This window comes from Pseudophryne corroboree, chromosome 1, assembly GCF_028390025.1.
Source record: "Pseudophryne corroboree isolate aPseCor3 chromosome 1, aPseCor3.hap2, whole genome shotgun sequence".
Lineage (NCBI taxonomy): Eukaryota > Metazoa > Chordata > Amphibia > Anura > Myobatrachidae > Pseudophryne > Pseudophryne corroboree.
Window position 1 is genome coordinate 821,854,847 of NC_086444.1, and position 13,954 is coordinate 821,868,800.

General features: G+C 45.9%; 1 protein-coding gene across 1 annotated transcript in view; it reads right to left on the minus strand.

Moving 5' to 3' along the window:
• FRAS1 (Fraser extracellular matrix complex subunit 1) overlaps nucleotides 1-13,954 on the minus strand; it is an 887,592-nt gene that overhangs the window by 17,001 nt on the left and 856,637 nt on the right. The window contains exons 65-67 of the mRNA XM_063919583.1: nucleotides 10,980-11,140; nucleotides 9,275-9,489; nucleotides 146-296 (exon numbers count right to left, since the gene is read on the minus strand). Coding sequence (XP_063775653.1) covers nucleotides 146-296; nucleotides 9,275-9,489; nucleotides 10,980-11,140 — 527 coding nt within the window. The remainder of the gene's footprint in view (nucleotides 1-145; nucleotides 297-9,274; nucleotides 9,490-10,979; nucleotides 11,141-13,954) is intronic.

The following is a 13,954-nucleotide window of genomic DNA, read 5'->3' on the forward strand; positions in this document are numbered from 1 at the left end:
AGCATAGAGGGAGGAGCAAGTTCACCGTCTATACCCCCCATGGTACTGGAGTGGACCCCAGCATCCTCTAGGGTGTATGAGAAACAATTGTGAATGGCATGTGCGCTAGAATACTATGCATCTACAGCAGCGCAGGGCCTCTTACCTGTCCTCCAGAGAACAGTGTCATAGAAGAAGGAGAACTCCATTTCCGTGTGGTGCTCCAAAGAGGCCCAGCCCCGTGGCGCAGTCACATAGATATAGGACACGTAGAGGGGCACGTGAACTGTCAGGAAAGATTGGGCTGAATCTCTTACCTATCAAGGATCAGACAAAAACCATGTGTAAATATAATTTAATTAGAATAAATGCATTTGTAAATCAGTAATGGTAACAGAAAGGTTACTAAAACTAGCATGAGCCATACAGTACTTCAGCCATATTGAATATTCATGAAAATAAATTGAAATATACACAAAATCTCTGCTAAGTATTCTTGTAACAAGATCAAGTTAGAATACCGCACAAAGGGCCTGATTAAGGTTGCAATGCATCTGTGGCTACAGTCACAAAGTACCAGACCTGTATTGACAGTCTGCAGCCATTTGGGGGTGGGGAGGGGCAGTGACGTCAGTAATTTCACAAAACGGAGGCGTGTCACTCCATTTTGTAGGTGTACCGAGGCCAGGATCTCCATCGGAAGACACAGATTTCATGGCCTTCTGGATGGAGCTGCAGCAGCCGGCCTGCATGACCTCATGGGTTACTCAGCTAGTCAATAGTGACACAACTGATCTGATGCGGTGTCCTCGGATGCAGCACTGGATCACACATGCAGGGGTTGTCTACTTCTACCAGATGCCTCCTGCTGCATTACCATATGTTACAGTAGCATCACTACTCCAAGAAAATAGGATTTTGGTACTTACCAGGTAAATCCTTTTCTTTGAATCCATAGGGGTCACTGGAGTACTCTTGGGATATGGACGGGCTTCCGTAGGAACACAGCACTGAATATTTAAATTTAGTAACACTCCACCCCTCCATATCCCCGAGCACTTACTCAGTGTTTTTTACTGAGCCGAACAGGAATTAAGAGAGGTTAATAATGGAGTATTACATATAACATAACTGACAATAACGAAGTTAACCCATAACGTTACTGACAACTAACAGTTGACACCCTAACCAGCACTTGTAACTTGAACCAGTCGGTGAAAATGTGTTACCATAAGATCCTCAGAACTAACCCCAAGTAAGTAAACTGCTCTGGGTGGGCGTCCAGTGACCCCTATGGATTCAAAGAAAAGGATTTACCTGGTAAGTACCAAAATCCTATTTTCTTTTTCATCCACTAGGGGTCACTGGAGTACTCTTGGGACGTACCAAAGCTTCCCCCGTGGGCGGGAGAGCAGTTTGGCACTTGTAACACTAGGCGGCCAAAGCTAGATGCTGATGCCGCAAAAGTATCAAACTTGTAAAAGCGCACAAACGTGTGCACTGAAGACCATGTAGCCGCCCGGCAAAGCTGCGTCGCAGAAGCCCCACGACCAGCTGCCCATGAAGTTCCCACAGAACGTGTGGAATGAGCGGTTACTGACGTAGGCGGTTGTAACCTAGCATGAAGGTAAGCCTGGCGTATGGTCAGTTTTATCCATCTGGATAAAGTTTGTTTAGATGCTGGCCAACCCATCTTGGCAGCATCATAGAGAACAAATAACGTATCCGTCTTACGAACTGAAGACGTTCGGGTTACATAAACGCGTAACGCACGAACCACATCCAGAGTTCCAGAATGTGCTGTCAACACAGGAACTACTATTGGTTGATTGATGTGAAAAGATGACACTACCTTTGGTAAGAAGGCGGGATTCGTCCGAAGTTCCGCTCTGTCATCATGAAACACCAAATACGGTGGCTTGCATGACAAGGCACCCAAATCCGAAACACGCCTTGCCGAAGCTAAGGCTAAGAGAAAAATTGTTTTCCAAGTGAGAAACTTTATATCCACTTGTTGTAAGGGTTCAAAATATGAAGACTGTAAGAACTCCAAAACCAGATTCAAGTCCCATGGCGCTGTAGGTGGAATGAAAGGAGGCTGTACCCTGATTACACCTTGGAGAAAGGTGCGTATAGACGGCAATAGAGCCAATCGTCTTTGAAAGTAAATTGACAAAGCAGATACCTGCACCTTTAGTGTAGATAAACGCAATCCTCCATCTAAGCCTGATTGTAGAAACAACAAAAGGCGGCATAACTTGAAAGCTGATGTCGGAAATTTCCGAGCTTCACACCAACCTATATAGGCTCGCCATATTCTGTAATAATGAGCTGCCGTAACCGGCTTTCTAGCTCGTAACATGGTTGGTATAACTGAATCTGGAATGCCCTCTCTTTTTAAGAGGGCGGTCTCAACAGCCACCCCGTCAAACGCAGCCGCGCTAAATCGGGGTAAAGAAAAGGACCCTGTTGTAACAGGTCTGGACGTATCGGGAGCGGCCACGGATCGTCTGCGAGTAATCCTCGAAGATCCGAGAACCAAGCTCTCCGAGGCCAATGAGGCGCCACTAGTATGACTGTGAGCGACTCTCTTTTGATCCGTTTTAGCACCAGAGGGAGCAGCGGAAACGGTGGAAACAGATACACCAGACTGTACGGCCACGCGACAGTGAGAGCATCCACCGCGACTGCCTTTGGATCTCTTGTTCTGGACACATACTGGGGCGTTTGATGATTGTGTCGAGATGCCATCAGGTCCACCTGAGGATAACCCCATCGCTGAACCAACATGTGAAACACTTCTGGATTTAATGACCATTCGCCTGGGTGAAGATCCCGACGACTGAGATAATCCGCTTCCCAGTTGTCCACTCCCGGAATGAACACGGCCGACAATATCACCTGGTGGTATTCTGCCCAATTGAGGATTCGAGCTACTTCCCGCATTGCCATGCGGCTTCTCGTTCCTCCTTGTTTGTTGATGTATGCGACCGCTGTCGCATTGTCCGACTGCACTTGGACAGGCTGAGAGCGAACCATGTGCACCGCTTGTCGTAGCGCATTGAAAATCGCGCGGAGTTCTAGAACATTTATTGACAGCAATTTTTCGTGATCCGCCCAGAGACCCTGGAGCTGACAATTTTGAATTACCGCTCCCCAACCTCTGAGACTGGCGTCCGTAGTTAGAATTATCCAATTGCAAACTCCGAACCGTCTTCCTGCGGTTAAATTGTGTTCCTTGAGCCACCATAGCAGAGAAACTCTTGCTATTGGTGACAACCTCACTCTGTGGTGAATCTGCAGATGCGAGCCCGACCACTGGGCAAGCACGTTCAGCTGAAATGGACGAGAGTGAAATCTCCCGAACTGAAGCGCCTCGAAAGCTGCCACCATTGTGCCTAACAGGCGAATGCACAAGTGTACCGACACTGTGCGTGGTTTGAGTACTAATTGTACTAGATGGCGTAGCATTTGTACTTTCTGTTGTGGTAGGTAAATCCTTTGATTGACCGTATCGAGAATCATACCTAGGAACTGAAGGCGTTGAGACGGAATCAGATGTGATTTCTTGAAATTGACAATCCAACCGTGGTGAACCAATACATTGTAAGTTAGCAGCGCATGTTGGGTAAGTATCTGTTGAGACGGAGCTTTGATGAGCAGATCGTCTAAATACGGAACTATCGTCACTCCCAGGGATCTGAGGTGAGCTATCATCACAGACATTACTTTGGTGAATACCCGAGGCGCTGATGACAGGCCAAACGGCAGAGCCTGAAACTGGAAATGGTTCTGGCGTATTGCAAATCGTAAGAATTTCTGATGAGGCTGCCAAATTGGAATGTGTAAGTACGCATCCTTGAGGTCTAGCGCAATCATAAATTCCTTGGTCTCTAACCCCGCAATCACCGACCGTAGAGACTCCATTTTGAATCTGTAGTAAGTTACGTACTGATTGAGGCCCTTTAAGTTCAATATTGGTCTGACTGAGCCATCCGGCTTCGGGACCACAAATAGACTTGAATAATAACCCTGACCCTGTTGGTGTACAGGGACCGGAATCAACACTGCCGAATCCAGGAAGGACTGAATGGCAATTTGCAAAACTGTCCTCTTGTCGTCCGACAGAGGCAAACCTGTCTTGAAAAACCGCAGAGGCGGAAGACAGTCGAACTCTATTTTGTAACCTTTTAACACTAAATTGCGAATCCAGCCCTCCGCGGACGTGTGGAACCACGCTCCATGGAACGTGTGAAGGCGTGCTCCCACAATTGGAGATCCGAGATGGGCTGGTAACCCGTCATGCCACTGGCTTGTCGGTAACCTTAGCGTCTTGGCGAGTTGTGTTGGTTTGACGGAAACCACGTCCTCGACCACGTCTAGCTGGCGTGGCGGATCCTCTGCCACGTCCTCGAAAGGGCTGAGGTCTAAAGGATTTGAACGAAGGTCCAGCGTACCTTCTTCTTGGCGCAGGTGGAGGCAATGGTAAGAACACAGACTTACCTCCCGTAGCCTCCTTAATCCATGCGTCCAATTCTGGACCAAACAACTTCTTGCCATCGTAAGGCAACGCCTCTATACTTCGTTTGACCTCTGCCTCCGCTTGATAAGTACGCAGGTAGAGTGCTCTTCGTGCCGTAACTAGCGAAGATGAAATACGAGAAGTGAGCTGACAGACGTCAGTAGACGCTGTACAGAGATACTCTACAGCCTCAATCATTTGATTCACCTGAATTATCAGGTTTTCATCATGTAAAGCCGATTTGAGTTCTGTAAGCCATATTATGAGCGCCTTAGTGACCCAAATGCCAACCAATCCAGGTCTTAGCATCACACCTGCTGCTACATACATGGATTTAAGCATAGTTTCTATCTTACGATCTGACGGATCTTTAAGCGTAGTAGCTGATGGCACTGGTATGGTTAATTTCTTGGTAAGCTTTGACACTGAAGAATCAACTATTGGTGGATTCTCCCATGTACCCGTTACCGATTCTGGAAACGGATAACTAGACTTAAATCTGCGAGGTATAGAAAACCGTTTATCTGGATTCTGTCTGGATTCTACTAACATCTGATTTAGAGAATCCGACACAGGAAAACTTACTGGCGTCTTCCGTCGTTTAGTAAATATGACCTGATCATTGGTGAGAGGCTGCTCAGCTTCAGGAAACCTTAGCGACTGCCGTACCGCTCTGATGAGATCATCAATGCCGGAACTGTTAACATCCTCGCCGTCTGACTCCACTTCGCCCTCCTCCCCCTCATCGTGTTCCGTGAGGTCTGGGATGGAATCGTCAGACTGCAACATAGCAGACACTGGAAAATCATAAGACATATGAAAATTATCCCGTTTGCCCAAAATGGATTTGGACCCTACGCAAGGCTGAGACGCCTCCGGTAGTTCTGGCGGTCTCACCCTAGACTCAGCTCTTAGCGTTTCTCGCTCCAGACGAGCAGCGGTCATTTCTGTCTGAAATTTCTCCAGTACATTTACTAACATACCCCACGGAGGGTCCGGTGATGAAATTGGTTGCAAAACCGGAGCAGAAATGGTATTCTGAACGGAATCCACAAAACATACGTTACATGTGGTAGATCCATCCGGTAACACACTGCCACATACTTTGCAAATATGCTTTTTAGTTTTTGCTGGTGTCTTACTCATTATGGCGACAGACAATACAATACACAAAACACAGACACCTGCACGGCTCAGTAAAATAGCAATAAGGTGGCTCTGTATATATATCTGGCCCAGTGCAATACACGTGGCCAGTACTATGAAATTTGATCCCAAATTCCCACGAACACCCCTGCGCCTCCGGTGGAGAAGAGATGTAGGACAGGAACGTTCTGGAATCACAGAGGAAGACACAGGAAGCTGTTAAAAATGGCTGCCCTGCTCTACTTATACACATAATCACAGTGCTGCATTCACTGATTATACTGTAATAATCCCTCTGCTGCTGCAGTATTTCACTGATATGTCCCCCCCTGTAATGGCTGTTTATCTTATTACAGCGGCAGCGCAGCGTGTGGGCCCCCAGCGGGTATCGTAGAGCGCTATGTGCCTCGTGTGTCCCAGCGGTGGGCTCCTATATATAGCGTGTCAGCTACCCAGGTAGCGCTGCTGTTCCGAGGTGCCTGGCCGGAGGCTGTGGCCTAACGGGCGGGTACCTGAGCGGGGAGAGCCGCGGCGCCTGCACGGAGGTCTGTGCCGACCGTGCGGGCGCCTGAGTGGGGAGAGCCGCTGCGCCTGCACGGAGGTCCGTGCCGAACGTGCGGGCGTCTGAGTGGGGAGAGCCGCGGCGCCTGCACGGAGGTCCGTGCCGAACGTGCGGGCGTCTGAGTGGAGAGAGCCGCGTGCCTGCACGGAGGTCCGTGCCGAACGTGCGGGCGTCTGAGTGGAGAGAGCCGCGTGCCTGCACGGAGGTCCGTGCCGAACGTGCGGGCGTCTGAGTGGAGAGAGCCGCGTGCCTGCACGGAGGTTCTGAGCGGGCCGGAATGGGCGGGCGCCTGAGCGGGAAGATGCCGGAGGCTGAGAGGGGAGAGCCGCTCTGCCACTTGCCGTCACCCAGCACTATGTCCCCATACGTCGGGGCGGCAGCGGGAGCTGACCGCCCCGTTTCACATACCTCACTCCTGCAGACGTGCGGAGGCTCCGACGGGGCTTTTCAGTAAGCGCCGGCCAGCCAGTGCAGGAGGATGTGAGGGCTGTGAGGGAGCTCTTTCAGAGAGGCCCGACACGCCCGTGCTGCAATCAGCAGCTGCACTATCCCTGACCCTGCCTTTTGGAAGGGGGACAGGGATGTGTCAAACAGTAGAAAAAATAAAAATAAAAATGAAAAATAAAACTTTCTTCTGACTTCAGCTAAGCATGTGTTGCCACGTGCAGCACAGAAAAAACACTGAGTAAGTGCTCGGGGATATGGAGGGGTGGAGTGTTACTAAATTTAAATATTCAGTGCTGTGTTCCTACGGAAGCCCGTCCATATCCCAAGAGTACTCCAGTGACCCCTAGTGGATGAAAAAGAAAGCAGCAGCGATACTACATCCAATCATATCTGAGTCAGGCCCAATATATCTCCAAACCAGTCTATTAGTAAATGAAGGACTAACTGCAAACTGTGTGCAAGGGCGTAGCTACCATAGGTGCAGGTAGTGCAGCTGCTATGGGGGCCAGAGCTGAGAGGGGCCCACTTTGGGTTATATGCAAGGGCCCTTACCAACCTTTGCCTTGGGGCCTTCAATATATCTAGTTATGTCTCTTGACTTGCTCATTGTAATGTGGTATCAAATTAATTGGAGGGAATTATAATGTTTCATAATCTGAACTGGGAATCTGTAATGTGGCACAATATGAAGTGGGCATATCGCATGTCATAATGTGAATTGGGGACACCGTGTTGTATAATGTGTACTGGTGGCCCTACAATGAACTAGGGCACTACTATGGGGAATAACATTAACTAAGGCACCACTATGGTTCAAAATATACTATTACGGGGCTTAAAATTACCAATTGCTGTGGATAGGTGTCTCTAGAAGCATTTGGACAGGGGCCCTTCAAAATGTTGCTATGGGGCCCGCAAAGTTCTGGCGAAGCCCCTGTGTGTCATCACCTCTGGCATACATTTTAAAATTGTAATGGGAAAATACATGTTTCTGCACTGTTCATGTCCGTTACATTAACCCCTTCAGTGGTATGCCCGAAAATCTTCCGGGGTAGCCAGCACTGTCAGCGCTGGCTATCCCGGAAGATTTCCGGGCATACTACTGACTGATTCCCCGGGGACAGCCGTGCAGTGTGACTGAGCCAGGGGAATCAGAATAAGCTATTATGAGTTAAGCCCACCTCCAGGAATCCTATTGGCCGAGGGGCGTGCTTAACAGGGTAATGGCTTATGCTGATTCATGGGCGCTCTATGCAGCCGGGAATCAGTGCTGACGCGAGTAATCCCGCCTGCTCACCCCCCTTGCACTTGCTCACCCCCCCTGCACTTCTATGTATTTAAAAACACACCATAGGAGGTGTGTATTTTATAAATATAATAGGCTTTTTTAGGTGTTTTAAAAATTGTTTATGATGCTGGCGATGTCCGCAGGTGTTCCCCTGCGGGTGATCGCCCTCCTTCACTCCCCCCCTGTACTACATGATTTTAAAAACACACCATGGGAGGTGTGTATAAAAAAAAACACAACAAAAAACAATGCCACTGAAGGGGTTAAATGAGCTCAAACTGTAATTATGTTAATCTCTGCACCTTGCATAGGAACGTATAATGTTTGAAATGTATAAATAAACCAGTCGAGATAACAGCTGACTAGACACATCGTTCCAGGTGCTTCTGATAATAAACATCTGAGCGTCTCACTTCCTGATTTGCTTTGTGTTAGAAAGAAATGCTGTGATTACAGACAACAAAGATCTCCTGATACAGCTTATGTTTGCAGGAGGTCCCGGGTGTCTAACAGTGATCACAAATAAGCTAATATAAGCAGCATTTTAATCAAAATAACATTTTAAAGCTACAAAATGTAATGTGTGAACCCACCGTATATCTGTCACTTAAATACTAAAGTGGTGTGTTCGATTAACATAGGCCCTCATTCCGACCTGATCGCTAGCAGGCTACTTTTAGCATTGCTGTGATCAGGTAGTCACCGCCTACAGGGGAGGGGGAATCGCTGTGCAGGGCTGCGCTCGCTTGTGCAGAGAGCTGCACAAACAAAAGTTTGTGCAGTTTCTCACAGCTCAGGACTTACTCACCCGCTGCGATCATCCAGGACGGAGCTGACGTCAGGATCCCTCTCTCGAAACGGCTGGGCACGCCTGCGTTTGGACGGACACTCCCTGAAAACAGTCAGTTGACGCCTCTGGCCGGCCTTTTCCTGTCGATCTTCTTGCGGTTGTGGGTGCAATCGCTTTCTTCGTTAGTTCTGACATTCCCTGGCAACGGCCGTCGCCAGGGAGCGATGCGCCTGCGCATTGCGATCACTGCGCATGCGCAGTTCAGAACCGATCGCACCGCTGTGAAAAACTGCAGCGTGCGATTTTGTCGGAATGACCCCCATAGTACAGTAGTATTTCAGATTGACTCATATAAAGTCTGTAAACTATTTAGTTTGTTACTATTGCTCTGTATTATTATTATTATTAATAATAATAATAATCATTTATTACACCTATTCTCAATACTTTTAATAAACAATTGTTTATATCATTCTTTTCTACCCTATATGCCTCCATCTTATATTTGTGTCCATTACGAGGTTCATACTAGGACGGCACCTGAAAGTCAGCTGTCACGGCTCCACCACAGACATCAATCAGTTCTGTCATGTCATAATATGCATCAAAAGTCCAAATGCAACTCTTCAGATTCAGGTGTTTGTACAGCTGCACTGTCTTTGGTTCCCTGACATTGGGATCAAATTGGTATTGACGATCGTAGCCGGGACCCACGGCGATGCTGTCATATGTCACCTCATCCAAGAATCCTGCTTCTACAAAACAAAGCCAACAGCAAAATGAGAGGATGCAGTAGCAAGTACACATGCTCCTGTCCAGGCCCAGACTAGCAATCTGGTAACTTTGGCATTTGCCAGAAGTACCACTGTGTCTGAGAATATTGGTGGGCTGGTCAGAGAACTAGTCTCATTTACTTCCCCAGCTGCAGCCACTTTGTGAATACACTCAGTCTCTGCTACTAGGATTGCTCAACACCAATATACAGCACAGAAGCCAATGCAAACGACCCAGTGAATGGCACTGCCTTCTGTGAGATCATTAGGGAAGAAAAGGATATCGTTTGGTGTTACCAGTGAGTGTAATAACTGCGATCATCCACCAGATGTCACTTTTCAAAATCACCATTGTACACGCGTGTAGTCTCCATTAAAATACAGTACACTATAGCGCAAGAACTACTTTACTGTACACTGTGTGGGCAATGCTGTACGCGCATATCATTACGCTATTTAAAATACACTGCGGCAATGAGCTCCCGTAGACAAATCAATAAATAAAAATAGTGTATACAGACACAAACGAATGTGTTAAAGCAATGGTCCATTGGCATTAGGTTTATGCGAGATATTAAATTAAAATGGGTTTAAAGCTTAATATCTCCAGTTCTGAGAGTTCAATCGGCTCAGAACTGGGTTGTTATGGAATGGGAGACAATTAGCTACCAGAGGATGCCAACCCCAAATTTCTGTGATCCCCGCAAGGCTAATGCAAAGCATCGGAACCCATGATGGATCTGAATTAACAGGTCCATTATAGTCTATGGGAAAATGGTTCCATTTTGCGTCCCAATATCTCCGGTTCTGGGTGTACTGGTATAGTACTGGATTAGTGGAGCAGCAGCCACCCAGTGTTAAAGATGTGTACTGCATGCTGCATTTGTAGTCATGCCTCAACGGGCCTGTCCGTGCAACAACTGAACAACCTGAGCTATAGCTTAGGCGTGACTAATCCCCTGTTTAGGCGGAGAAACAGCAACGATGAGGGAGGCTCCATCTGTAGGTTAGCTTTGTATGGTCATGTATAGGACTGCTTATTTGTGCCAGTCTGTAGGGAAGCACTGGGACATTCATATATGTATGGAGACAGAGTAACATGAGCAAAGTCCCCACTGAGGATAGCAATGGCAGTATGTAGCTAGTAGTATGCTTTGTATTATACTTAGCTTTCCGACTGAAGAACACTGCGAGCATGACCATAGCACAGACTTATAACACCGTGCTAGCCATGAGACATTGTTATTGTGGTGGTAAATACTGTACCAACTAAATGTAGAGTGTGAGCGCATCAATTTCTGTAGCTGTTATGTCAGTCTAGCAGCCACTAAGACCTCTTAGGGGGACACGATCTCCCTTCATCTAGTGTGCAGCTGGTAGACCCACATAGGTTGCTTATATTATAAATGTTCTTGCAATGCAGGGGAAAAAGCACAAGGAATGCAAGGGCCACATAGTTTGCAATACATTACCCGAAATGCCTCTTAAGTCACGGATGGTGACCAGATTGGAGCACACATGTTGGTGTCGATAAACAGACTCAGACAGCAGGAAGTGCAGGTTGTGCAGTGGCATGGTAGAAATGAGGGGGAGCATGCCGTCTTGGTGTGGAATCTGCACAGAGATATGAATCCTATGGGAAACAAATGATTTCTAGTAAAAATGTGTAGTGTGGAGTCAAAATACAGACTACGCACAGCACTATTACTGTACTATACAGACTGTGCACAGCACTATTACTGTACTATACAGACTGCACACAGCACTATTACTGTACTAAATAGACTAAACAGCACTATTACTGTACTATACAGACTGTGCACAGCACTATTACTGTACTATACAAACCACTATTACTGTACTGCACACAGCACTAGTACACTACTATACAGACTGTGCACAGCACTATTACTGTACTATACACACTGTACTGACTATGGACAGCACTATTACTGTACTATACAGACTGTGCACACCACTATTACTGTACTGTGCACAGCACTGTTACTGTACTAAATAGACTAAACACAGCACTATTACTGCACTATACAGACTACGCACAGCACTATTACTGTACTATACAAACCACTATTACTGTACTGCAGTGCACACAGCACTATTACACTACTAGACAGACTGTGCACAGCACTATTACTGTACTATACACACTGTACTGACTATGCACATCGCTATTACTGTAATATACAGACTGTGCACAGCACTATTACTGCACACGGCACTATTACTGTACTAAATAGACTAAACACAGCACTATTACTGTACTATACAGACTGCACACAGCACTATTACTGTTCTAAATAGACTAAACACAGCACTATTACTGTACTATACAGACTGTGCACAGCACTATTACTGTACTATAGAGACTGTGCACAGCACTATTACTGTACTATACAAACCACTATTACTGTACTGCACACAGCACTAGTACACTACTATACAGACTGTGCACAGCACTATTACTGTACTATACACACTGTACTGACTATGGACAGCACTATTACTGTACTATACAGACTGTGCACACCACTATTACTGTACTGTGCACAGCACTGTTACTGTACTAAATAGACTAAACAGCACTATTACTGCACTATACAGACTACGCACAGCACTATTACTGTACTATACAAACCACTATTACTGTACTGCAGTGCACACAGCACTATTACACTACTAGACAGACTGTGCACAGCACTATTACTGTACTATACACACTGTACTGACTATGCACATCGCTATTACTGTAATATACAGACTGTGCACAGCACTATTACTGTACTATACACACTGTACTGACTATGCACATCGCTATTACTGTAATATACAGACTGTGCACAGCACTATTACTGCACACGGCACTATTACTGTACTAAATAGACTAAACACAGCACTATTACTGTACTATACAGACTGCACACAGCACTATTACTGTTCTAAATAGACTAAACACAGCACTATTACTGTACTATACAGACTGTGCACAGCACTATTACTGTACTATAGAGACTGTGCACAGCACTATTACTGTACTATACAAACCACTATTACTGTACTGCACACAGCACTAGTACACTACTATACAGACTGTGCACAGCACTATTACTGTACTATACACACTGTACTGACTATGGACAGCACTATTACTGTACTATACAGACTGTGCACACCACTATTACTGTACTGTGCACAGCACTGTTACTGTACTAAATAGACTAAACAGCACTATTACTGCACTATACAGACTACGCACAGCACTATTACTGTACTATACAAACCACTATTACTGTACTGCAGTGCACACAGCACTATTACACTACTAGACAGACTGTGCACAGCACTATTACTGTACTATACACACTGTACTGACTATGCACATCGCTATTACTGTAATATACAGACTGTGCACAGCACTATTACTGTACTATACACACTGTACTGACTATGCACATCGCTATTACTGTAATATACAGACTGTGCACAGCACTATTACTGCACACGGCACTATTACTGTACTAAATAGACTAAACACAGCACTATTACTGTACTATACAGACTGCACACAGCACTATTACTGTTCTAAATAGACTAAACACAGCACTATTACTGTACTATACAGACTGTGCACAGCACTATTACTGTACTATAGAGACTGTGCACAGCACTATTACTGTACTATACAAACCACTATTACTGTACTGCACACAGCACTAGTACACTACTATACAGACTGTGCACAGCACTATTACTGTACTATACACACTGTACTGACTATGGACAGCACTATTACTGTACTATACAGACTGTGCACACCACTATTACTGTACTGTGCACAGCACTGTTACTGTACTAAATAGACTAAACAGCACTATTACTGCACTATACAGACTACGCACAGCACTATTACTGTACTATACAAACCACTGTTACTGTACTGCAGTGCACACAGCACTATTACACTACTAGACAGACTGTGCACAGCACTATTACTGTACTATACACACTGTACTGACTATGCACATCGCTATTACTGTAATATACAGACTGTGCACAGCACTATTACTGCACACGGCACTATTACTGTACTAAATAGACTAAACACAGCACTATTACTGTACTATACAGACTGCACACAGCACTATTACTGTACTAAAGAGACTAAACACAGCACTATTACTGTACTATACAGACTGCACACAGCACTATTACTGTACTAAATAGACTAAACACAGCACTATTACTGTACTATACAGACTGTGCACAGCACTATTACTGTACTATACAAACCACTATTACTGTACTATACAGACTGTGCACACCACTATTACTGTACTGCACACCACACTATTACTGTACTAAATAGACTAAACACAGCACTATTACTGTACTAAATAGACTAAACACAGCACTATTACTGTACTATACA